Source organism: Choloepus didactylus, chromosome 12 (assembly GCF_015220235.1).
Source record: "Choloepus didactylus isolate mChoDid1 chromosome 12, mChoDid1.pri, whole genome shotgun sequence".
Classification (NCBI taxonomy): domain Eukaryota; kingdom Metazoa; phylum Chordata; class Mammalia; order Pilosa; family Megalonychidae; genus Choloepus; species Choloepus didactylus.
This window is the reverse complement of record NC_051318.1, coordinates 45,362,732-45,389,245: the sequence shown is the minus strand read 5'-3', so window position 1 is coordinate 45,389,245 and position 26,514 is coordinate 45,362,732. Positions and strand designations below refer to the sequence as shown.

The 26,514-nt window shown below is 35.5% G+C and overlaps 2 protein-coding genes across 5 annotated transcripts in view; both read left to right on the top strand.

Moving 5' to 3' along the window:
- The window catches only part of GPC5 (glypican 5), a 1,661,658-nt gene that overhangs the window by 290,820 nt on the left and 1,344,324 nt on the right, over positions 1-26,514 (top strand). The window lies entirely within an intron of this gene.
- LOC119506985 (rho-related GTP-binding protein RhoQ-like) lies at positions 15,874-16,312 on the top strand. The gene has a single exon (XM_037800001.1). It carries the CDS (start codon positions 15,874-15,876, stop codon positions 16,225-16,227), a length of 354 nt encoding a protein of 117 aa, XP_037655929.1. The 3' UTR covers positions 16,228-16,312.

Sequence of the window (26,514 nt, the reverse complement as noted above, 5' to 3'; positions counted from 1 at the left end):
GAGGAGACAGCAGTGAATAATAAGACTTGACATACTTATATATCTCATTTATATCTATCTATCTAGCTATTCCTAAATATATAATAAAAGGGTGAAGAGAAATGTATTATTTAAATGCCAGGTAATGGTTATTGAAAAAGAAAAGGCATCAAAGTAAAACTAATAATAATATGGACTAAATATAATATATTATTTAACAGAAAGGTGGGAGTTGATAATGGGGAAAAGATACTCTAAAAGTCTAATCCACGGGAGAAAGAATGGGGACTAGGAGTATTATAAAGGTTTTATCTTATGGGGATGGGATATAGGAAGCAGCAAGGAAATATATTGTTCTAAATGAAAAGTATCAAAGTAAATAGTGTCATGCTTTTTTTAATAATTGAGAAATGTTTAATTATGAGTGCTAGTAAAGGGAAAATAAACCAATGGACCAGAAAAGGAGAGTGGAATTCCAAAGGAGCAAGTAAATTAGCCAAAGAAAGAATGATTATTTGATCAGATCAGCAAAAAATGTTGGAACAGGGAACAAAGGAAATAATTTTAAAAACAAAATGTAAAATAACTAAACAAAAGCAATTATATCACTTGTTATGCTAATGCAAATAGGCTGAATTCAGTCTTCTATGAAAAAGTAGACTGTCAAAAATCTATGACAATTTTATGCTATTTTTGATAAATTCAAGAATTCTGATGTTAATATCAGACAAGAGGGTCAAAAGCACTTACCATAGAGAGACAGTACCTAATTGTAAAATGCCTACATTTCCAAGAAAATAGAGATGCCACAAATTTGAATGTGCCAAACAACATAGCTGCTAAATACAAATGCAAAGAAGTTTTACAACTCCAAGAGGAACTTGATAAAAAATACAGTTACAGTGGGAGATAGTAATATGTCTGTTTTGGAATCATATCTAACAGACGAGAATAACTGAGGACATAGAGGATTTTAATGATATCAATAAACTTTATACAAAAGCTATGTAAGAACTTTACATTTTCAAATACGATATATTATTTTATATGTCCATGAAATATTCATAATTAATCATATACTTGGCCAAGAATAAAACTTTCACCTAGTAAAAAAGGTAGAAATTTTACAAGTGACATTTTGTATCATAATAAAATAAAATTAGTAATAAATAAAAAGGCCCAACCTCCTCAACTATTAGTCCACACTACTAAGTAATGATCAGCTTAAAACAGAAATTAAAACTAAATTTATAAATTATAAACTATTTTAAAAATATTGAATGGAGAATATTTCATAAAACCAAATAGGCTCAGCAAAAAGCATAGTTTGAGGAAGTTTTACTCAATGATCCAAAAAAGAGCTTTATACTTTTTAATAGAAATTAGAAGAAAAACATCAACAGAAAATAAAGGAGCAAAGGGAAATGATAACCTTAAATCCTGCAATAAAAACTAAATGGGAAAGATGAATAAAGTAAAAATGTTATTCTTTGAATATTCAAGAAAATCAATAAAACCCTGATAAATTAAAGAACAAAGAGAAAGAACAACACTATACATACTTAGGAATAAGAAAGGCCACAAAACTACATAAACTGAAAAGATTGACAACCTTATAAGGAACCACTACATACAACTTTATGGGTACACACATGAATCTATAGATGATATAATGATTTCCAAGCAAAGAATATAAGTGACGAAAATTGATGAAGCAAGTAGTGGGAAATGTGGAAAAAAATTTTTAAACCAAAGAAACCAGAAAAGTCATTAATGATCCCTCATTTAAAAAGGCACTGTGACCTTTGGTTTCACAGCTATCTTTTTGGAAAAAAATAAGGTGGTGCTTTGCATAACACCATGTACAAAAAACAAAATTCAGATTTAAAAAAAGGATTAAAATATAAAATACAATCAATAAAAATTCTCTAAGAAAAACAGGTGACTATATATGTATACACTAGGAGTTGGGAAAACCTGATGAACCAAGACAGAAAACTTGGAAAGTATTATAGGCACATTTTCCTGTAAAATAATTAAAATTTGTAAGCAAAAATATTATGAAGTCAAAAGAAAAAGGAAAACTTTGTGTAGCTTTTTTTTTGAGCATGGAGAGAGTATGAAAGGGTATATGTCTTAGGCGCTGTTCTCGCTGTTTACATGGTGGTGAGGGAAAGGTGGTTTTGTTACAGAGGTGAGTGGGTGGAATAAAAGGAAGTAGGAAAACTTAATACCAACAGACTAAAGGTATAATTTAAAACCTACACTCTCAACAATAAAATCCTTGGAGCAAGCAAGTGCATTGTTCTAGCTCAAATTAGGTAGTATAAACTCAGTATGAGAAAGACTTCTAATGTATCTTGAATTTTATCCAAACCACTCCGTAACCCCATTGGTTAGGGAGAAGGAGTTGGACACCATTATCACCAACCTACCCTCTATCCTACCTACAATTTATGTAATAAATTGTATAAAGTTGTCGTTAAAAGTAGTAACACATTGATTAGCCTCCCAAAAAGTACCTAGTATGGCATATGAACTTATTACTGTTTTCCTTACTTTCAAATCTTACTTTCCATGAAGTTATTCTCTGGTTGAATTTTAAGCAGGTATTCAGTCTTTCAGTTTTACTATGGTATCATGTTTTTGAAGTGGTAATGGCTTCATTAACTGCTGAATAATCCTGCTAATAAAAAAGTGGTATATTATTCTATTAAACAACAATTGGTTTCCTCTCAAAAGGTGGTGATATTATGACTATTTTCTTTTCCACCTAAAATCTTGAGATTGATGGAATCCTGATGTTTTTGTGGAAAGAAGTTCTTTCAAATTCTGTACTTCAAGGTTACTGATATGGGCTAACATTTGTTACAGTGAACAAAAATCAACATCATATTTCAGTTTGACATATAAATTCAATAGCACATTTCTAAATTAGAGGCACTCTTTATTGGTAGAAACACAGGTATCAGAAAAGGTGACTTGGTTCTGCCTAGGCATTTACCAACGATGGGGTCTTAGGCATGTTACTGAATTTCTCTATCAGTTTACACAGTACTATCATCTTGGTGCTACCTACTTAGAGGATTTGTTATGAAGACCAAATGACTACTTTATGTAAGAAAGCTTTGCAAACAAGTGCTCTCTCTGCATGCATGGACAATTATAGTTACTATTCGATACCTTTCTGCCTTCAGGTTGATCATCTCTCTAGGCCCCTTTTTCTGGAGCCCCGCTTTCTGCTCGGTTCAGTTGGACTGACAATCAATTCTGCCTGAAATTGAATTCAAATATAATGTTTTTAAACAGAGTGACTAAGCAGATGATGTCAAGGTGTAATAATGTATTATGTTCCTCCTAGCAGTATCCTTCAACATTTATATATTTTGTAATTCTAAGAAATTACTGCAAGTTGATGTTTACCAGTACTAGGGTAATTCTGTTTTTCTCTTATATAGGAAACCACTTATATCCAACATTCTAGAACATTATATCCTTGGACTCTTTCTTTACTTGCAGATTATAGAATTTTATTATATCCCTATAAATGACATCGTTTTTTATAATCTACAAAAGACCATATTAATAGATAGGATAATTTTCTCTTGATGAAAAAATTCAACTATTTATTTTGGTGGCTTTTATATATCAATATTACCCCACAGCTCCTGCAACACTAGATTTCAGCATTCTGAACCTTGCCTAACATGATCTGATTATAATACAAGTTACTAAAATTTTCCAACCTATTAAAGAATTTGGTCTTACTTGTGAATTTAATTTTTTATTAGATAATAATTTATTGCTTTATTAATAAGAATAAAAAAACAGCATTAACTGCAGTTTCATCCAGTCTGTAATGAAGGGCAGTATAGTCATAATTCACATATTTGTAGTTGGGTTGTGTGCTATTTTTATGGTGGGCTCCTGGTTTACTAGAACATCTCTCTTCTCTTTCCCTGGGGACATCAACCTATAAAATATCTTGCAAAATACTTCTGCTTCCCTTGAGGAAAAAAAAAAATAGAAGCTTCTGAATTAAGCACTTCCACTCTTCTATCCCTTGGCTTACTTCTGTCATATTATACTTCTCTTTGCTGCCCACCTTGAACTCTTTGAGGGTTTGGGTAGAAGGAAATTCAGTAAATGCACCCTTTATATTGTAATGTAAACACTGGCAATATGTTTTAAATCATTGACTTGCATTAATAGGAGACATTGGGTTGTGAAGGAAAGATTTTAAGCTTAGTGCTCAGGGAGGTTTTGGCCCAGATCACATTATTCTGTGATTTCTTTTATAAATGACAAAAATTAGTACCTCAATTTCCTAATCTGTATCTATAAAATGGAAAAAAATATATTCTTTATAATACTTCCTTTGTCCAACTGCTTTGTATGTTAAAGAGAGGATGTGTAATGTGTAATGTGTTTTTAAAAATCTATGTGGAGGAAAATTTTCTCCATCTTGCTGCATCAGTGGATCCTGTATGAAGTGTGTTAACTGTACTAACTTAAAATACCAAATATGATTTCTGAAGTTTTTCTTTAACAATTCAGTGAAAATTATACCTTTAGTAACTCAGATTCACTCCCTTGAATTGCTGTATGCTTTTTTGAGTGGAAAAGAAAGGGACGCGATTGTGGTGAGCTGGGAATTGCACATAGTCTCAGACTACTACATAATGTGTATGAATGTCATGTGCCATGTGTGCTAATACAAGAGGGAAAAAGACTGAGAACCACTGACCTAGAACAGTAGAATCCAAAATGTTGGTCAAATATACCTATTAGCAAAATTAAAAAAAAAAAAATTGTGCAATATATCTTTTATTTGTTTGTAAATAGCACGTATGCTATTGTGCTAATCTATAATTTACAATATAAAATATGAAAAGATTATACATTCAAATACATTAGATAAAAATTAAAATAACTTTTTAATTTCACAAGTTTACAATGATACATTTTTTTTCATTCTATATTCTATTTTCAGACCCAACTCTGCCTTTTTTTGCCCTTGTTTTCTAATTAATCACTTCCATTCTAATCAGGATTTTCTCCTGATGATCTGAAGCTTTTAATTTATTCCATTCACCTGTCACACCCTTTAACTTCCCTATTCTTAAATAAAAATCCTATCCATTGTGGTTGATGCTGAGATGTGCTGCCCTGATCCCTGTTCAAGAGTGAAGGCCTCATTGCCCCAGCTTCTGGGAATGCTATTGGAAAACTGCCCTCAGCTGTCAGCCCTTTTTGGGGATTGCCTCTGCTTAAGAAAACTGCCTTCCCATGGTCTCCTCTCCTTTCAGTGGCAGCTGCATCCAACATCTCATCAACACAGGACTATAAAAGCCCAAGCCCGGCATCCTAACCCAGGCAACTCTGAAGGGCAAACCCAGTGCCACAGTTACCCATGGGGTAAATTGAGGCCACTGTTGGGACTTCATCACAGCCCAGCTTCTCCTTCTGCCCAATTCTGCTTCCTTCCTCTCCCTTCCACAGGTGTTGATCTGGAGCACACTCTAATAAACATCCTGCATGCTAGTGTCCTGTGACACTATGACACCTGTGAAGTATTCCCTGAATATTTTCTCACTGCTCTCCTCTGAATAACTGTGGCCCTTGTAGTATGTAAACCCTCTAGATCATGAGTTTTCTCAAAGGCAGGAACTATGTTTGCACTCCCCCAGCACCTAGCATACTCCTGGTATGTAATAGGCACTCAGTAATTATATATTTATTTAAGGAATTATACTATACTCATGCTTTTTTCTCCATTGTTCCAAATGTGCTAGAATTATCTTCTAATTTTATTGGAAATTCCTAAGATACTCTGTTATACTTCTTTGTTTATTATGGTGCTAAGGACATATTTGCTATGCAATAAATTATCAGGAAGTGAAATGGGACTGCTCCCATTGCTTTATAATATGGTGAGCACAAACTTGAGAACATTTGGTGGTAAGGGCAGCCTTATTCTAAAGAGTCTTGCTTTATAGGACTTATTAAAAGATAGCCAACCGGCTCTGTGACCATTCCCTCCAATTGCATCTGTAAGTGTATCCTGAAGGGTCACTAGAAAGGTGATTCTTTGATGGGAAATTGAAAGGAAAGGGATTTTGGATTTGTTCCTCCCCTCCTCACTATTGGCCTCAAGTCAAATAAGGAGGGATTAGTTTGACAACCTGCATCCCCCAAAAGCGGGGACATAACTTCCCAGCTAGGTGCTGCCTAAGCAGCAAAACCTTCTAGCCCCGTGCCTTGCTGCTACCAAGGAGTCTCCAAGATGCCAGTCAAAAAGAAGCCTGGATATTTGCACCTACAACTGTTAAAAAAAAAGTTTAAAAAGAGTCCAGACCTCAATTAGAGATATGAATGAAGCAGATCTGGTTAGGACTAGGGCAAATTGGGCCAACATGTAAGACGATACTGACTGTATTTTAAAACTTCAACATCCATGTGAGACCAAGGGAAGAGATGTCTATTTGGTGCAGGATCTATCTTTTCTAAACAATCTAACTTGTACAGTTTGTTCAAACACCACAATTACATGAAACTTTGAACAGGAAGTGAGATCTGGTAGGTTGGTATAGGTTAGAGTGAAATAGTGACACATCCCAAAGAAATTTGGACAGAGAATAAAAATATATATGCAAAGCCCCCCTGAGGAGCTGGGGGAAAATGTGGACGTGTTGGACTTCCTCACCTGGATTGTTGCTGATGTTCTCACAAACGTTGAGGACTGATGGCTTGGTATGCTGAGCCCTCTATCTTGGGGCTTGCCCTTAGGAAGCTCATTGTTGCAAAGGAGAGGCTAAACCTGCTTATAATTGTGCCTAAGAATCTCCCCCTGACTCCCAGAGGTATAAATCTCCCTGGTAATGCAGGATATGACTCCTGAGGATGAATCTGACCTGGCATCGTGGAACTGAGAACATCTTCTTGACCAAAAAGGGGAGCGAAATGAAATAAAGTTTCAGTGGCTGAGAGATTTCAAGTGGAGTCGAGAGGTCACTCTGGTGGGCACTCTTACGCACTATATAGATAACCCTTTTTAGGTTTTAATGTATTGGAATAGCTAGAAGTAAATACCTGAAACTATCAAACTGCAACCCGTAGCCTTGACTCTTGAAGATGATTGCATAACTAGGTAGCTTACAAGGGGTGACAGTGTGATAATGAAAACCTTGTGAATCACACTCCCTTTATCCAGTGTATGGATGGATGAGTAGAAAAATGGGGACAAAAACTAAATGAAAAATAGGGTGGGATGGGGGAGGATGATTTAGGTGTTCTTTTTTACTTTTATTTTTCATTCATATTTTTATTCTTTCTGGTATAAGGAAAATATTAAAAAAATAGATTGGGTGATGAATGCACAGCTATATGATGATACTGTGAACAGTTGATGGTACACCATGGATGACTGTATGGTATGTGAATATATCTCAATAAAACTGAATTTAAAAAAAAAGATACTTGGAGAAGTCTGACGGTGGAGGGCTGGCTTGAGGAGAAAGAAGTGAGAGGTAAGGTGTGAGAAGTTTTAACTGAGGATAAGTTTGCATTTTTTATTTAGTATGCATTATGCTTTTTCACCCTACCATGGAAGAGTAGAAAGGATAGCATCTTCCTGAGATGCTATGGCAGCCCAGGGGTTGGCACTCACCCCCTCCCTTAGGGGAAAGGGTGGAGCCTTGGGCAGGCAGCAGCCTGCGTGATCAGAGCACAGACATTGAAGGTCATTAAGCCTAATCACTGTTGGTAATCCACTTTCAGGAGACTCAGCTGAGGATTTTTGGTAACACATCTCACCAGGCTCTGCTGAATTCAACTTTCAGGAGACTCAGCCAAGCTCCTTAGGCTCCTTTGTAACCAAATCTCGTGAGGTTCTGCTGAGATATATGAGGCACTCCTCTTCCTCTTGTTTGCAGGGGTCATTGCCTTCCATTTCCCAACTGGCTGCCACTGGGAAAAATCCTCCTGTAAGTAGGTCCCTAACTAAAATTCATGGGGAACTTTTTGTCTGGTGTGTTCTGTGGTCTTGGGGTTGAGTCGGGCTGGAGCAGATGCCATCAAGAGACAGAGAAAGGAATGCAACAGGGCCTCTTCAAGGCAGTGGTACAAAACATATCAAGTTACTTCCTGGGTATCCCTTAGGAGCTGAAGTCAATGAAAAAATTGGTTCATAGTTTTTGATACATTGTTGAACATTTGGTAGCTTATAAGGAGAGGCATTGGAAGGTACCTGAGGCCTAAGTCATTTAGGTATTTTTGTCCACACAGAACCCTTGGGCTGTGCTTAGAAGTAAGATCATGGGTGTGATATGCTCCTCAACTTTTGCCAGAATGAATGTATGGTTTTTGCAGCATTTACTTGTGGAGGCCAGAACAAAACAAACAGTTTTGAGGTGTGCTCTGCAAGACACTGGGCTAGTTATTTTCAAGATGCCATTTCATTTACTCTTCACCAACTGACTCTGTGAAGACACCTCATTATCCCTATTACATGAGTGAGAAAACTGAGATTCTGGTTAAATTACATGTATAATAATGACACATCTACTAAGTGACAAAGCAGTCAATCACCAAAGTTCATATTTTTTTCACCTCGTTAAAAATGAGAAGCATAAAATTAATTTTTAGAAATCATCAATTATAAAATATTAGTTCATGAAGCTCATATAATGAAATATGACATGTAAACAGTAAAGACAGCATATTATTTTTAGAAAAAAGTGATATTTCCTATGATAGCTAAATGAAATAATAACAGGTTATACAATTAAAATAGTGCCCAGAACACAGATAAGTCCTCAAAAAAAAATTCAGCTTTATCAGTTATTAATTGTGGCCACCTTATTATTTCCTGGGCACAGTACCTTGCTATTTGTTTTTTTAATTCATCTATCAACATATAGATTTCCTAGCTACCTAGTCATCCATATTTACCTATCTGTCTGTCTATCTATCTATCTATCTATCTATCTATCTATCTATGATCTATCTATGTATCATCATATATGTATCTGTGGTAAGTGTACTCCAGTTTAGACATGTCCTTAATCTTGTGGGTTTCTGTGGTGAACCCAATGTAAATAGGATCTCTTGAAGATGTGATTTTAGTTAAGATGAGGCCCAACTGAATGAGGATGGGTCTTAATTGGATTGCTGGAGTCTTTTATTAGCAGAAGAAATTCAGACAAAGAGAAAGCTATAAGGAGGAACCAGAAGCTGGAAGTCAATGGACCCAGAAAAGAAAGAAAGAACATTGCTATGTGACCCGAAGTAGGGATACAAGCCAAGGAGCCCCAAGGATTGCTGGCAGCCAGTACCAGAACATTACAGACTCTGCAGAGAAAGCATTTCTGGCTGTTACCTCAATTATGGATTTCTTTTAGCCTCACAACTGTGAGTCAATAAATTTCTGTTGTTTAAGCCAACCGATTATGTAGTATTTGTCATAGTAGCCTGACAAACTAAGACACTATCATCTATCTATCTATTTATCTATCTATCTATCTATCTATCTATCTATCTGTCATCTGTCTTTCATTGGTTCAAGTAAAATAGTATATAATTCCAGTTGAAAAATGGCATGTTATGGGGAAAACAATCTGAGCTTTGGTATCAGACAAAACTTGAATCCACCCCCATATCTACCACTTAGCAGCCTTGTGATGATAACTTTTAAGCTGCTAAATTTCTCAGTCTTGTTTTCTTTATGAACAAGTAACTCAGATACTGGTTACGTCCATCCGTTCATTTTAGAGGGCAGCGTTGTCTACCCAGTGCTTCTCAAACCTTAGTGCTTATCAGTCACCTAGAGATCTTGTTCAAATGTAGATTCTGATTTAGTAGGTCTGAGGTGAGGCACTGAGATTCTGCATTTCTGATAAACAAATAGTCCATCTAGCACAGTTTGAATAGTAATGCTGTAATTTACATTGGGATGCAGAACATTTGATCATGCATTGACGTTCTCTCCTAACATCAAAAAGGGGAACATTGACACATCCTTTGAAGAGCTATTGTGGGAATTAGAGATAATGGATATGTAAACCTCCTACCCTGGTTTCTGCCACATGGTAAGAGCTCAGGAAGTGTTATCATTATGATCATCTTAGATACTGTGTGTGAATAAATCAGTTATGGTTGGTATTAAAGCAGGTCTTAGCTGGAAGCACTATCAGAATCATCTTTCCCAGGCCACCTTTGTTCATAAATGAGGAAATTAAGACTTCCTGAAGGCAAGATGTCCAGAGGACTGGAACCCAACCTCATAATTCTGAACTTCACATTCTTTACATCTCATCATAGTGGCTTTCTTGCCATAAAAGTTGAATAAGTTTGAGATCTAAAAGATACAGTAAGTAATAATATAAGTTTAATTTTTCAAAGAGGACTAGGACTTAGAAGCCGTTTAAATATGCATAAAGAAATTCCAGTAAAAGAAATGGACACAAAGATGTCAGTGAAAACCTGGACTTCCTTGTATTATAGTTTCCTGATTTTGAATTCATGCTTATTTTGCACTAAAAGTGTTAACATAGCACATTAATGCAAAATTTACTTTGAAAATTGTAACTTGTCTTAAAGAAAGTCTTGTGCAGTGAGTCCGAAAAGCCAAGACCATCTGTGTACTACATTGTAAAGTTTGGGACTTATATTTTCAGTACTTCACATTCACATTTCTGTAACCTTTTCCAATGACTGCTATGCTGGTTTGGAGTTGTTATGTTCCCCAGAAAATGCCATATTATTTTTGTCCATTCCTGTGGGTGGGACCTTTTGATTAGGTTTGTTTCAACTGAGATATGACCCTCCCTCATTCAAGATGGTTCGTAATCCTTTTACTGGAGTCCTTTCCAAGAGGATAAAAGACAGAATAAGCCCAGAGAGAGTTTAGAGAGAAAAAGCCTGCAGAGGAGCTGAAAGAGAGAACAGAGAGAGAAAAGCTCCGGAGATGCTAAGAGTGGACCCACAGAAGATCAGAGAGGAGGCCGCTGGAACCAGGAGCTGAAAGCAATGAAACCTGGTAGCAAAGGACAGCAGATGCCAGACATTGCCTTGCTATCTGACAGAGGAACCCTGGATGCCAGCAGCCTTTCTTCAGAGATGGTATCGTCCTGTTGATACCTTAACTGGGGCATTTTCATGGCCTTAGAACTATAAATTTGTAAACTAATAAACCCTTATTGTAAAAGCCAACCCAGGGGTCAGGGCAAAGGGTTTTGTCTTCACTCAGACCCAGGCTAACAGGTTTTAGAAAGATCATCTCCCTCTTCTGCTCAGAGATCTGTTGAGGTGATTCTTCAGCTGAAACACAGGTAGAGATAAAGTGGCAGGTTAGTTAGGTCTTAGGAGTTTCCTGTAATAGGTAGTGATGACAGCCACTACAATCTAGGATCACAGGATCTTGTATGGGGCCCACATTCAGTAACTAAGACCAAAGGTGCTAATAATAAGAGACTCAAATGAAAATGGGCACCAAGGAGTTTTGATTATGTAGAAAAGAAAAGAAAGTTGCCAGAAATAAGACCTGGTGACTGAGGTTGCCACAACTGTTTATTTCTAAACCTTATAGAGGAGATAGGGCAATAGTAGATACAGATGGATTTCTCTCTCCAGTTATTGTAAACACAAAGGGCCAACTTTAATCTCTTGGTGTGAAATTATCCCTAAGTATGTTTTAGTTCCCAGTTCATTGCTACTGGAAATCTGGCAGAGACTGAAGTCATCCTAGTAAGGCCGAGAATCTATTCCTCCTTCCTCAGATATCACTGGCTGCTGCTATGATCTTTGAAAACAATAAGTACTGAGTTCTAAGAATGTCATTTTTCTTGAAACAAATGCTCTAGTGACTGGGGATTGGCTTGATTTCCAAATTTTGTGAATGGGGAGCCACTGGTTTGAAAGTCTTGAATATGTGCATTAAATCCTCAGGGTCTTTAAAAAGAGGTTTGAATGTTCAACTAATTTAAAATTGGAGATCCTTCTAAGGTCAGACAACTCCTATTAGAGCTCCCAAAGGAAATCTGGTTTAATGCAGGCATCAACATCTTCTCTATTTGAGACTCAGAATAAGAAATTGGAGGACTGTAATGTGTATTTGGACTTCCAATTTTTCTTAGTTTGAGATTTCAACATTAACTCAAAAGAGCAAGAGTATTGACTTTGAACTTTAGTTTTTTTGGGGCAATTTTTTTCCTGAAAATTTGCGAATGGAAGTTATATTCAAATTTAGGGCAACTTTATGTTGATCATTTTATTATAAAACCTTTGAGCTGTATTGGACAATGTGACTAGACATAATTTGGGATTGGATCAGAATAGGGGATGAATTTTCAAAATGCTATTGTGTTATTTAGATATTTTATTTTGAGTATGTGTATTTTAGTCCATTTCAAAGCAAAATCGACACTGCTCATCAGGCAGTCCCAGGAGGATCAAACTGCTGTAGATGGTTTGGGGGAAGCAGTCCCATGAATTTAAGAGTATCATAGTGTGGATTAATTTTTATCCCAAAGGGGCAAGATACAATCCTGGTTATTATAGGCCTCAGAATTAAATCCAATGGAGTTAGTAAATGAAGCAATCTGGGGACTTTTGGGAGAAGGAAACTTCCTTTCCCCTGACTTTCTTACCCACATGGAGGGAGATCTATTCGAGTAACAATTTGACTTTCTTGGCTTTTCTGCCTCACTCCTCCCCATCAAAGAAGGTGCCTGACTTATCTAATCATTGGTTTGGGAGAAGGAGGTGAGGGTGCATAGTTCGGCCCTTTCGTTTCTCCTGTTTTGGGTCTGCTAGCCAGCAGAGAACACACATTCTGTTTTGCTCCTTGATGGACTAAGATTTACTGGGGCAGGTTGTCATGGGGTTTGGCCTCAGACTGTGCAGCCGGCCCCAGAGTGGGTATAACCAGAGTGAATTAGGCAGTTACACCTGGCTGAACACCTAAGCCATATACACTAGTATTGTTTTAATCAGTATTGAAACAGACATTTTGTTCTCGATCTTCCTGACATCTATGACTATCTGATAACTGGTGCCCACCTGGGTAGGGCACAAAGTTACCATTTATTGGGATCCTCATACCTCACCTTTAAGAATGATGATTTTTTTTTCTCAATGGTACAGAGTTTTAAATATTTTTACAGTGAAACTCTTATTATTATTTAATAATAATCTATTTCTAATATCCCTAAGGTTGATTTGGAATGAGATGCCTTAGTAAGAATTTGGGGTTTTAAGTGAAACATCATAAGAAAAACATATGGAATTGGGGTTTTGAAAGGCAAGTGACCTTTGCAGTCATCTATCCCAACACAGTAATTTTTTTTTTTTTTTAATATTTGAGGAAACTAAGACTGAGGGAGGAAAAGATACTACTAGCTTAGTTCACACAGCTGATTTGTGGCAGAATAATTTCTCCTTTTTTTGTTTAATCTTTCTTGACATGAGCTGAGTTTATACTTGTAGTTGAATTAGAAACAAACAAACAAACAAAAATGGTTACCAACTTCTTGTAAGTCTAGGAACTGCTTTTAAAACAAATTGCCTAATTTATCTCACTCTTCCAATCAAGTACACTCTGTTGTTTATGGAATCCTCTTTACATTTTGAAAGTAATTATTCTTTTTTTTTATCTACCTCCTTTATTTCACTTGATAAATACTGATCTCTTTCTGTGTTTCTACTGGAGCTTGAAATTAATATAGTTTTCTATACCAGTATTACCAATTACATGAACATCATGATGGGTCTAGGGCTTAACTAATATTGACAAGTAACATAGAGGAAGATTTCATTGTTAAGAAGAGTGTGTCATTTAATAAATTTGTATGATCAAGATGTACGGTAGAAAAATTTTAACTAGTCTCTTCGAACCTCTCAGAGCATTCTTGTCACTCTCCCATTCAGGGGTTGCCAGTATTTCTTTCAACACTTTCAAGAACTTATACCTCCTTAACTACTAGTCCTCCTTGGTTTAATCACTGTGTCTATTTTTTGTTACAGAATGTATACAATTTATTTTTTTATCCCTTTATGTGCACATGATATTACTCCCTGGATTTAGAATTTTCTAGTAGCACAAGAATTTTGGGTAGAATGAAAGATGGATATATTGAAACACAGGGAAGTAGTTTGACCAGAGTTACATCCCAGTTAATGAGAGAATTCAGATTAGAGTCTCACACTGTTAAATTGCATTTTAATGTTCTGTCCAGTATTTTTATGTGTATATTTCCCCAAAAGCTTTTTGCTTTTGCACATAAGGTGTAGATCCTTCCTGCAATACAGAAAAAAAAAAATAAAAATGAAAAGATGAATTGGATGTAATTCTACATTCAGAGGTAACCTGTATTAAACTTTGGTGTATGTCTCTCCAGGTATCTCCCCCTGACAATTTATACAAATCATCCTAGAGATCTGTCCAAGTCAGTGTAAATCCCTATGTAACACTATTTTAAATAGCAATATGATATTCCATTTTATAAATAAACCATGATATATTTAAACATCAACTTTGAACTGGACATGTTTTCACCATCAGTATCTTCCTTTATGTTACTTGATTTTTCTGGCATACTTTGTTACACTGTAACAATCAAAATATTCACCAATATTTGCTTTAATATTTTTATTATTTAAGTATTTTATATGTATATCTTTAAATTATCTGAAATGTATTGTGGTGAAGGCTGTAGGATAGTGTTTCAGCTTTATATTTTCCAAGTAGACAGTTTCCCTGTACTACTTACTGAAGTGCCAATCTTTTTTTCTTTTTCATTGATGCCAGGTATTCAGAGGTTTTTATTTACAGATAAACACTAGCATTACATTGTCAATGTCATATTTTCCTCCCCCTTGGGATTGCATTGAATTTATACATTTCATTTAGGAAGTAACTGACATCTTTACAATGCAGAGTCTTCCTAGTAAAGAAGAAGATGATATTTCTACATTTATATGTGTCTTCTTTTATCTCCCTAGTAGTTTTATAGTTTTCTTCATTGTAGTTTCTGCACAATCTTATTGCTTATTTATTTTTTAGGTTGTTATTGTTAGTGGATCTATATAATTCATTTATATTTACATTTAACAGTGTTAGTCTTTTTTTTTTTAGTTTTGGGGATTTTCACATTATACAATAGCATATCTAAAAATAATACTTTTTCTCAGTCTTTCCACTATTTATACTTCCTTTGTATTCTCTTTAAATTGGATTTTACAGCATTTACATTGCACTGTCAATGTTATTAATATTTTACCATTTAGAATGATGACCATGTCAAGCATATAGTACATGCTCAACAAATTTCTGTTGAATTAAGTCTATGGCTTATAACTCTTATAAAACAAAAGTTCTATATTCATTAGAAATATATATGCATACATATATGACTATATATTATGTGTATTTGTGTATATATACATATTTTATATGTGTATAGATATTATACATATATATCTATATATATTTTATGAATATGTGTATATACTTTTATAACAATTAAATTCAAAATACCATGAAATAATTTTTTTTGTGCCATTACAGTAAACACATAGTGACATTGTATAGTTATGGATATAACTTCCTGTCATAAATAGGAATGATTTGAGAGTTATGGTAAGATGATCTCCCTTGCTGGGGAGGCCGGGCCGGGGGAGGGTGCGGACAGTGGGCTGGCGCAGTGACAGGGGCCGAGGCGCGGACCCAGGCAGCCACTGAGGCAACAGGAGCACCCCGGGCCCACCGCCCCCTCCCCTCCGGCGGGGGAGCTGCTGCAGGGGGCCGGGGGTGGATGGGTGGCCCTGCTGTGCAGAGCAGAGGTGGTGGACCCACAGGCGGGCTGGGGCTGAGCCTGCCACAGGCCAGGCGTGCAGATGCTCAAGTGCGTGGTGGTCGATGCCGGGGCGTGGGGCTGGCGGTGCCTGCTCTTGAGCAATGCCAAGAACATCTTCCCGGAGGAGTCGGTGCCCACCGTCTACGACCACTACGCATTTAGCTTCACCGTCGGGGGCAAGCAGTACCTACTGGGACTCTATGACACGGCCGGACAGGAAGATTATGACCGTCTGAGGCCTTTATCTTATCCCATGACCGATGTCTTCCTTGTATGCTTCTCTGTGGTAGCTCCAGACTCATTGCAAAATGTGAAAGACGAGTGGGTACCAAAACTTAAGAAATATGTACCAGATGTACCCTTTTTATTAATAGGAACTCATATGGATCTTTGAGATGACCCCAAAACTTTAGCAAGGCTGAATGACATGAAAGAAAAACCTGTATGTGTGGAACAAGGACAGAAACTAGCAAAAGAGATAGGAGCATGCTGCCATGTGGAATGTTCAGCTTTAACCCAGAAGGGATTGAAGACTGTTTTTGATGAGGCTATCATAGCCATTTTAACTCCAAAGAAAATACACAATAAAAAGAAAGAGTAGGATCAAGATGTATAAATTGTTGTTTGATAATGTGAGAAACATCTTCAGTGGCCAAGGAAACTGTCTATTTCTCTCAGAAAGCATATAAATGCTACAGTTATTCTCAGACCTCTTCCAGATAATGAAACAGTTTAAAACTTGAGGGAAAAAAAACACGAAAAACTGCCCTCAGAATTCTGTATAATTAAGAATGTTTCTTAAAGGTCCAAGAAGCAGAAAACAGCATCTGAAACCACAATCTATTATAAATACTTTATTTCAACTGGAAGGTACAATATCTCAGGAGTTTCATAGTTTGAAAAGTTACAATCACATCATGCAACTCATTTAAAAAAAAAAAAAGTGCCGTAAATGGAACTGCTTGGCTTTGACCATACAAATTTCTGCACACTGTTTATGGAATCTGCACAAAGAAATATCTTTTCCCTTTGCTCCAACTAATTGTTCTTGTATGTAAGTCGCTTACTATTCCAGTATATCCGGAGCGGTGAAGTAACAAGGCCAGCCACATAACCAAAGGTCTCTCAAAGCATACAGGAGATGGGCCATACCTGAGGAGAGAATGTATGACATTGAAAAAGAGTAAAGTTTTATTATTACTTGAGCACAAGTTAAGTGTAACCTAAATATTTCTATATTAAAGCTTAATGTGCTTTCTTAAAGAATGCCAAAAGCGTAACAAGATCATAACTTCATTTACCATGAACACTAAAAATGTACACATTTTAGTTAATATGCATTAAACTGTAACAATGCTTCCCCATCTTGCATGAGATACATGCTAAAATTACAAATTAAAATTTGGGGTCAGAAAAAAAAAGATGATCTTCCTCACTGTACCAAATACATCTTCTAATGCCGTGTTTTGCAGATAAGATTCTGATGGAAGAGATTTCTTCTTTTAATTAATGATTGTGCCTTTTATCAATGACTCATCCATTGATTAAAATTAATAGGGTGAACTATTCAAGTAGTTTTGACATCTTAGTATAAATTAGAAAATCACGTCTTGGATATGTTGAGGAAAAGATGAGGTATATACAGGCAGGTTGAAGGAATAGTAACAAGGTTTGTATAAAAAATTGTCTTACCTATTTCTGGGAACCTGAGAATGAAGGAGAATATGTGATATTGAGCAAAGGTTGCTAAAATTTGATTTTGTAGTAGGAAAGTTGTGTTTCCTATAACATATATTTACCTTTTTATTTAAGTTCATATTCAAATATCTCTTCCCCTAAATGAACAATGGATAGTGCCATTCTAGAGAGTAGAGATTTGCCTATTATGTATGAATAATGAATAAGTGGTGTTAAAGTATTAAATATTTTATGGAAGAAGAAATTCCCAGGGAAAAGTGGAACTTTTCTTTTATGGTGCCTATCGCCTGTGGACAAGGGAAGTATAGTCAGACAGGATGGAAGGAAACAAAACCAAAAAGGATTTATCATCCTGGGAATAGTAGGATGTGGTAGTTGAAATTCATGGAAAGATATGGCAGCATTAAAAATAGTCAATAACGGGATCAGATGTAAAAACACAAGTAGGTTGAGTCTTGGGCAAAAAAGAGCATTCTGAATTCTCCAGAGATAGGGAAGGAGTTGGAAATCATCGTTGCAGATGAAGATAAGCTTATGGTTGGCATGTAAATAAGCTGAGGCTCCAATGAGGTAAGATTTTGAATATTTGGACCTCCGGTTCTCATGATAGGTTATTTTTTTTTTTTTTCTTAGCAGAATACTATAATTTGAGCATGAGAATGGAAGAGACCAATGAATGGTTGGAATGATTCAGTGATACGGCCGTTAAGACAGACCCTAAACTATGCAGAGAAAAATGTTAAGCCAGATTGGGTGAACAGAACTGGAGATTGGTAATCAGGAAAATAATAATTCCAGTGACATCAACTAAAATTTATTTTATCACTAGGAATGTGCCAGTCTTGTAATGATAGAAGTTATGTTCAAAAAGTGAAATACTGAGATACTGGAACTTAAGATTTAATCCATGGCATAGATTAAGGCATCACTGTCCAACCTAGTAGCCACTGGCCATAAGTGACTACTGAGCACATGAAATGTAGCCAGTAGGAAAGGAGATGTGCTATAGTATAAAATACTTACTGGATTTTGAAGACTTTGAGTGAAAAAAAGAATATAAAATATTTCATTGATAGTTTGCTAAAATTATGATATTTTTCTTATATTGAGCTATATAAAATATATTAGCAAAATTAATTTCATGCATTTCCTTTTTACTTTTTATTGTTGCTAATAGAAAATTTGAAATTACACATGTGGCCTTACATTATATTCCTATTGGACAGTGCTCCTCTATAATAATAGCTAACATTTATTAGACACTCAGTATATGCAGGCCCTGTTCTAAGACTCTTTCATATATTAAATTGTTTAATCCTTAAAACTACCCTATTAAGTAGGTACTATTGTTTACCCCTCATTACAAAAGCATAGAGGGGTGAAAGAGTGTGCCCAAAGTCAAACAGATAGTAAAAGGCAGAGTCAGAATCTGAATGCAGGAGTAATAGATCCAGAGTGTGCACTTGAACTGCTCTAGAAGACATCGTCTTTATAGAGAAATGAGTGTATTTGTCAGCCCTGGGAATTTCTAAACTATTTGTTCATCGTATTACTTGCTTCTGGTAATAATCTAATCTTCCATTTTTTCGTTTCCATTTTTTCTTTGGTTTCTGTTTCAATTTTCCTTGATAGCTTTTTACATGCACATCATTTTTCTAATCAATATCTGTTTTCCGTGTGTGTTATCTGACATGTATCTTACTATATACTCTATATATTTTACAGTAGAACAACATGTTTTTGCTATTTTAACTTGGCCTTTGTTTTAAAATCTTTCAAGCCATTATTAGGAAATAAATCTGTATTAATGGATTTTCTAAAGAAAAGTAACAATGTACTTTAAAATAGCATTTATTTTTGTGGTTATAGAAAGATACTCTTTGAAAAGGTCATGGCAAAAAAAGAATGAGTGTGACAAAAATTCAATATCATGCTATTTATTAAGGAAATAATAATTTAAAGCTTTTTCATTCAATGCATGTTGGAAAGAACGCTGTATCCAAAAGAGAATAAAAGCTCACACGAATGTGGAGGAGAAAAGAATTTATTCACAATCTTGCAAGAATGGGTGCACAACCAAAAACGTGACAGATACACCGAACAAAAGAACACAGCAATAGTTATACCCTATACCTAACGTGCAAGTCCCTCTCCTGTTTCTCCATTAACTGGGTACTCCAGAGGTTACAGACATCTGAGAAAGCTAACTAGTTTAAATTTTCTGCTGAGAGTTCACGCCTTTGATCATACCCCACATTCCTTTACATGTCAGTGACTTTGGTTATTACTTGTTCTTACCCATATAGGGAGCTGGTGCCAACTCTAGGCTTATGTCAGGGACCTTTTCTTTTCCTTCAGCCACGAAGCCAGTTGGAACCAGCCTGATCTAGTTTCCATTTCCCCTTTCCACGTTGCCTTTATGTGAAAGCTAAATTTAACCTTTTCTTACAATGCAAGAAAGATATTTTAAAACTAATTTGATGGGCAATGGTGGGTTTAAATGATTTAAGTTTAATGAAACATTAGGGTTTCTTGCTGATAAAACTGTGCAATTTTATGTTGAAAGATGGCCAAATGGAAGGATCTGGGAAACTTTGTTTTGCTTTCCTGGCTTTATCACTTGTTGTTTGACTTTAGCCTTCAAAAGACAAAAGAAATAAGACAAATTCAATAGGAAGTTAAATTAACCCTAGAGAGAGATGTTTCAACAGGAACTTCAGAAACTCAAGCTCTTTCCTCTCACTTTAGTGCAATATTCTATTTTTCTGCCTTCTGTAGAGCATCCTCTTTTACTTCATTTACACATTGCTCATTTCATCATTAATTACACAAATGATTCTTTATCTTGACTTTGAAACTTGTTCTTTACTTTGCTCTTACTTCCCCCAGTTTTGTCCTTGAAATTTGATCTCTGTATATAGTAGCTGGGTCTTGACTTTCATCATACTTTTCCTGTTGAGTATTTACCCCCTAGTAACCTCATGATTCCAACACTTGAATACAGCTCAAATTCCAACTAACCTCACACTGGTGAGGTAGCTCATTAGGAAGACCCAGACATTGCCTCTCCTCCTGGAAATGGGACTCTTAAATCCCTTTGTTAATCTGCTTCAAAATAACAAAAACGTGATTCCAGAAATTTGCATAAGACAATTTGAGAACTTTATGTTAAAGGGTGCCCTGATACTGCTATTGTGATTACATACTGCTGAAGAATTTATATGAAAAATGAAGCCAATCATCTATTGCTAAAGAATTTATATGAAAAATGAAGTCAATCATCCAAATTTATTTTTCTGTATCTGTGCAACACTCATGATGTCATGTAGACTAGTACTTCTCAGATTTTAGCATGCATCAAAATCATCTGGAGAACTTCTTGTAACACAGACTCCTGGTTCATTCCCTTGAGATCCTGATTCATTAGCTCTGGGTAGGACCTGTGAATTTGCATTTCTAACAGGCTCCTGGTGATATTGAAGGTGTGTCACTGTGAAGATGACACTTTGGATAGGACCACACTTTGGATAGTGCTTACATAGGCCCAAACTACGGTGATTATTTGACCCTAATGACTTGATAACATGTCACTCTCATTCATCTAAGGAAAAATAAAAATACAATCAAAACAGTGGTAATTCTTTGGTTTCCAAATGCTATATTATACATATACATAAGGGAAAGCAATTGGCTAGTGACTCTGGGTAAAGGGTTTTTAAAACTAGAGCCATAAAACCCAAGAAAATGGCCCAGGTTTTTTGATGCAACATACTTTAAAAATTATCTTTTCTAAAATATGTAATGATCTTCACCAAATATGCATTTTAACATTGATTTAAAGCTATTTTTAAGATTCTTCATATGGAAAAGGAGTCCTTCTTTTGGTTAGATGGAAATTTTTGTTAACATTTAGGAAAATGTGCTCTCACAGTTTGTTATTATGCATAATATTTACATTGAGATAAATTCCATATTTCAACAATTGAAGGAATTTCCACTGTCAGAAAATTGAGTAAATAAAATGAGGCTTAGTAGATTTGTAGCCTTAGAATCCACATTTATATTATAGTTAAATTATCTAATCAACCATTATCTATCTAAACCATTATTTTAATTAATGAAAAATGTAAATTACTTAATTTTTAAATGACACAAAATTCTTGATTTAACATTTATTAAATGATTTTATATACCTATTTTCCTCAGCCATTAAAATATATACTGAGTACATACTACCAGTTCAACAATCTGTTAAGTGACCTGGAGATAAAAGACATAGAAGGTACTAATTGTACCTTTAAGCCATGCCTCGTGGTTTAGCATATGCAGATTCCTAAATCCACACTACAAGGCAACATGCATTAGGTGTTTGAGAAACAATAGAAATCTGATCTGAACCAGTTTGGAAAGATGTATAGAATTCACGAAAATGTGTAGATGTGTCTGTCAGTGAGAGTGAGTGGATGGGTACAGGTAAAGTATAGGGAACTAGGGGGTATTTTTTAGTCAGACTAAAAATCACATTATGCCATTCTAAAAAATTAACTATTTATTTTAACCTGTAATACCCTACCCGTAAAATTATTATCTGTTAAAATTAAAAGGATGTTAACACAAGATAATGAAAGAAAATATTTATGAGAGAAACAACACACTAAGTAACATAAGATAACATATGTATTTGTGTGTGCCTCTCAAATGTGCCATATTGCATTCATTTATACGATATTTGAGTGCCTACACTGTTCTTTGTGGAATAAATTTGTGGGACATATCAAGAATAAATATAACATAAACTTCTCTGTAAATCATACACAAAAGATGCTGGTTGCTTCCTGGAGAAAGTACACCCCTTTAGGTTAGCAGTGCCATTGACAGTGGGGTATAACATTCTGCATTTGACCCTTTTATTAAAATGAATGTTTCAGAACACTATTTAAAGCAAAAGCTGCTCTTGGACTCTGTTATTTAATAGAACTTTCTAGGTTTGTATTTTGTATGTAGTGGCCATGAGAATGGGCCCCACAGCCCTCCAAGTTCAGGGAGCTGGCTTGACCCAAGGCCCAGGACCTGGACTCTGACATCCATGACTGCTTTCCTGCTAAGCCCACATCTCCATTGAGTGTGGCAGGGAGGCTAAGTCAGGAGATACAAGATTTCTCTGACCATAAACTTCGGCTCCCGGATGGCCGAACAGCCTTGCATTGCAGTCTATGACACTTCCGCCCCACTTCCTTTTCCTCTCTCCTTCACTCTAGTCAGATTTATATCAAGATCTGAAAGCTCTCCCAGCATTTCCTGACTTCCTCTAAGTTTTCTCTCATTGGCATGTCCCCTAATAAATCCTTGTAGTTATTCTTTTCTTGGAATCTGCTTCTTAGGAGGCCCACCCTAGCATGCTATATCAGGCACTATACAACCATGCACCAAAGAGACATACACTAAAACAAATTTGAGACCACTAATGAGGGCCCATAATACTGTTCATGGACGGCAGTGTCAGCAATGAAATCTAATTGGTGCTTACTCACTGCTGGAACTGGTCTGGCTCAAGGAGACTTAACATGTTATTTCCTTAAAGATGATCCCTTGTTTCTTTGAACTTCTTGATAAGATTATGTAATTGTTTAGAAAATTACCGTACTGTACAGTGCTAATCTCATTATGAGTTGGTTCCTCTTAGTCTTTGCATTCATTTATCAAACATTAATCGCAAATTGGCATTATGTCAGGTATGATCCCAGACACTGGAGCATAGGTGCTATTTTTTGGGCATAAAGATTTATTAGAGGGACACAGTTTTTCTTCCCATAACAAGCTAAATAATATTGTTTTCAATTGCATCAAGACAGTTTTTTTTTAATGGAGAAATGAATTGAATGAGTTTCGTAAGAGGAAAACTAAGGTAAATTATGAAGTTGCCATTCTATTATATATTTAATAATGGGAAAATCAACTCTATTTTTACATATATATAATTGATTTTTCTGGAGGCACAGGGTGGTTCAGAAGGCCTTTTCTGTTTTAGGTCACTTTTATTTTTATTTTACAAGTATAACACAATTATTTCAAGAAAATAGAAAATATAGTCAAATTATAGAGAAAAGATAAATAACTTCTTTATAACTCCAGCATCCAAAAAATACACACACACAGATATATTACCGTCACTCATTTTTCTCTATATTTATTGAGCATCTGTTCTGTGCCAAGCACTGTATAAAGACAGTGGAGACAGTGAGCAAGAAGGAAAACATCATCATCACCATCCTGGAATTTAAGATTCAATACAGTGCACTATCAAGGGTGTAATACTCTCCAGTAAGGTCGTTTGGGCTGACGTCTTGGCTCTGTCCTATGTATCATCATACAGCACATTGCATAGCCAAAACTGACTCTGTATATTTAAAATGGGGATAATAGCAGTACCTACTGCACAGGCTTCTTGGGAATAAGTGAATTATTATTCAGCACCACGCCCAGCCTACAGGACGGGCTGGGCCATTGTTGCTCTTACTACACTACCCATTGCTCACTTCTTGATATTACTTAGAGATCAAAAAGTACCAAAAAATTAATCAATAGTGAGTGCTATTCACTCTGGATTATGCTTCAGACTTCCCTTGTGACTGTTAACAGGAATTACATGCTGAATTACAGCATATTGTCCCTGTCCACAGCATACACAGCATGCCTGTTCTGTTCAGCAGCCCAAGGGCCTTTTTTTTTTTTCACCTGAGACATAACATATCTGGTGATGACTTCATAACTCTTATAAATGCCTTCTCCCTGCTGTCCCCACCCACTGCCTTCTTAAATGAATTTTAGTGTTTTCTACATGGTTTATCTTTTTACATCTGAGCATCATAAATATACCATCTAAATTTGGTGGAATTTTTCCAGGTGGTAACAAATCACCAGAAATATTTATTGCTATTGATTACTATAATCAAACTGACTAAAAACAAATGCTTTTTAAAAGACTTTTAATTTTGAAATAATTATTGACTCTCAGGAAGTTGCATAAATAGTACGTAGAGTCCCTTGAATGCTTCCGCCAATAGTGACATCGCATATAACTATAGTATAATATCAAATCAGGAAATTGACATTGGCACAATATTGTTTACTAGACCCGATTTTATCCAGTTTTTATCAGTTTGACATGCACTCAAGTGTATATGTGTGTGTGGTTATAGTTCTGTGTGACTGGATTGCATATATAGGTTCATATAATCTCTGCCACAATCAAGTACAGAATTGTTCTATTGTGACAAAGGAACTCTGTTTTGCTGCGTGTTATAGCTCTGCTGTCCCTCACCCATGTCCCTATCCCCTGGCAACTACTAATCTCTTTGCCATCTCTATAGTTTTGTCATTTCGAAACATTATATATATGGAATCATACAGGATATAACCTTTTGAAGCTAACTTTTTCACAAAACATATTCTTTTAACCTACTTTTATTTTCTCTTGACTATATACCATGAGCATCTTTCCTTTTAACCTGCCTTCTGATCTATTTGTTTCTGTTCTTTTATGTAGGAAAACCAAACCAAACAGAATTAAACAAAGCAAAAACAGTACAAGCTGACAAAATTCTAAAGGGAAATAAAAATGTCTGGAGAATATGAAGTATAATGAAAGTACTTGGTTTTCAACCTTCACTTATCACCAATAAAATAATTTTAACTTATTTTAAAAAACAGATAGTTGGTGCCAGTTATCCCAACTATTCCATATTACATTCCAGGGAAAGCACATAGAGAAAGAACTATGAATTCCTATGATGCAAAATTCTTATAGGCTTTTTACAGAGAAGATTGAAAGTCATTTGCTCAACATTGGAAAAATTTTTTCTTAATTTTGATGAAATTAGATAACTTAAGTTGCTGCCTTCTGACCAGCATTTTTTAGCAAAGATTTTCACTTCAAAGTCATTATTAATATTAAATATATTTCTAGCATTGATGAATATTCTAAAAGTCATTGATATAAATTCAAGTGTCAGGCTGAGTCCTCAATAGTGATTTATATTGACAAGAGTTTTGTGAGAATGCATTATTATTTTACTGGTTGCCTTAATATGTAAAGATATTAAAATAATTTTGTCTAACAGTTATCAATTTTAGCATACCATCATTAAATAGAAATACCCAATGAATGACAGGCATTAAGATTTCTGCAGAAATGGTCAGAGTGATTCATCTGCTCAAGTTATTCTTTTTTCTCATTAAATAGTATATTTAGTCTTTTCACATTCTAAATGCAAAAACATCCAGTGGTTGTTTTTGAAAATATTAGGTAGTCTTGAGAGCCAAACTGGTTATTAAGCACCATCCTTCCTCACTGTACTTCTGACCTCTCTACCAACAACTTGGATTTAACTAAATGTATTCTTGGCCATTTCAGCTTTTAAAACCGTGAATATATTTTTAAACTATCCACTTAAAAAAACTTAGTATAGATAGTAAACTTTTTTTTTTTTAATTTTTAAATTTGCATGTTTAAGCACATAATTTTATCCTTTTTTACCCCCAGAATCAATCAATCAGGTGCCAGATTTAAAAGACACTGATTTACAAAAGAAATGTATCATATTACTTATGGAAACCTGAACCTGTGTTTTCACACTGTGCACTCTCCTGGTGACAGGTGGGAAGTTATTTTCTCAGGAGACTATTATGGATAAGAAGGTTGCTTCATGGACAGTGGATTGGAGTTGGTTCTCAAACTGGGGAATTAAAAAGAGTGTTCTTACTCCTATCCCAGAGATTCTTATTTAGCAGGTATGACCTTTGGCATGTATTCAAAAATATACCAAGATTATTCCTATGCAATTAAGCACAGAAACATTGCTTTGATATGCCCATCAATCTGTTGTAGCTTGCCTGGTCAACTCAAAGAGCATTTCTATGCAGTACCATTCATGCGAGTTAAAACATCCTTTTCCTGGACAGTGGAAAACACTTCCTCCCTTCC

What these genes read in the sequence shown, in the direction of transcription:
- LOC119506985 (XM_037800001.1), top strand. Translation starts at nt 15,874, where the DNA reads ATGCTCAAGTGCGTGGTGGTCGATGCCGGGGCGTGGGGCTGGCGGTGC.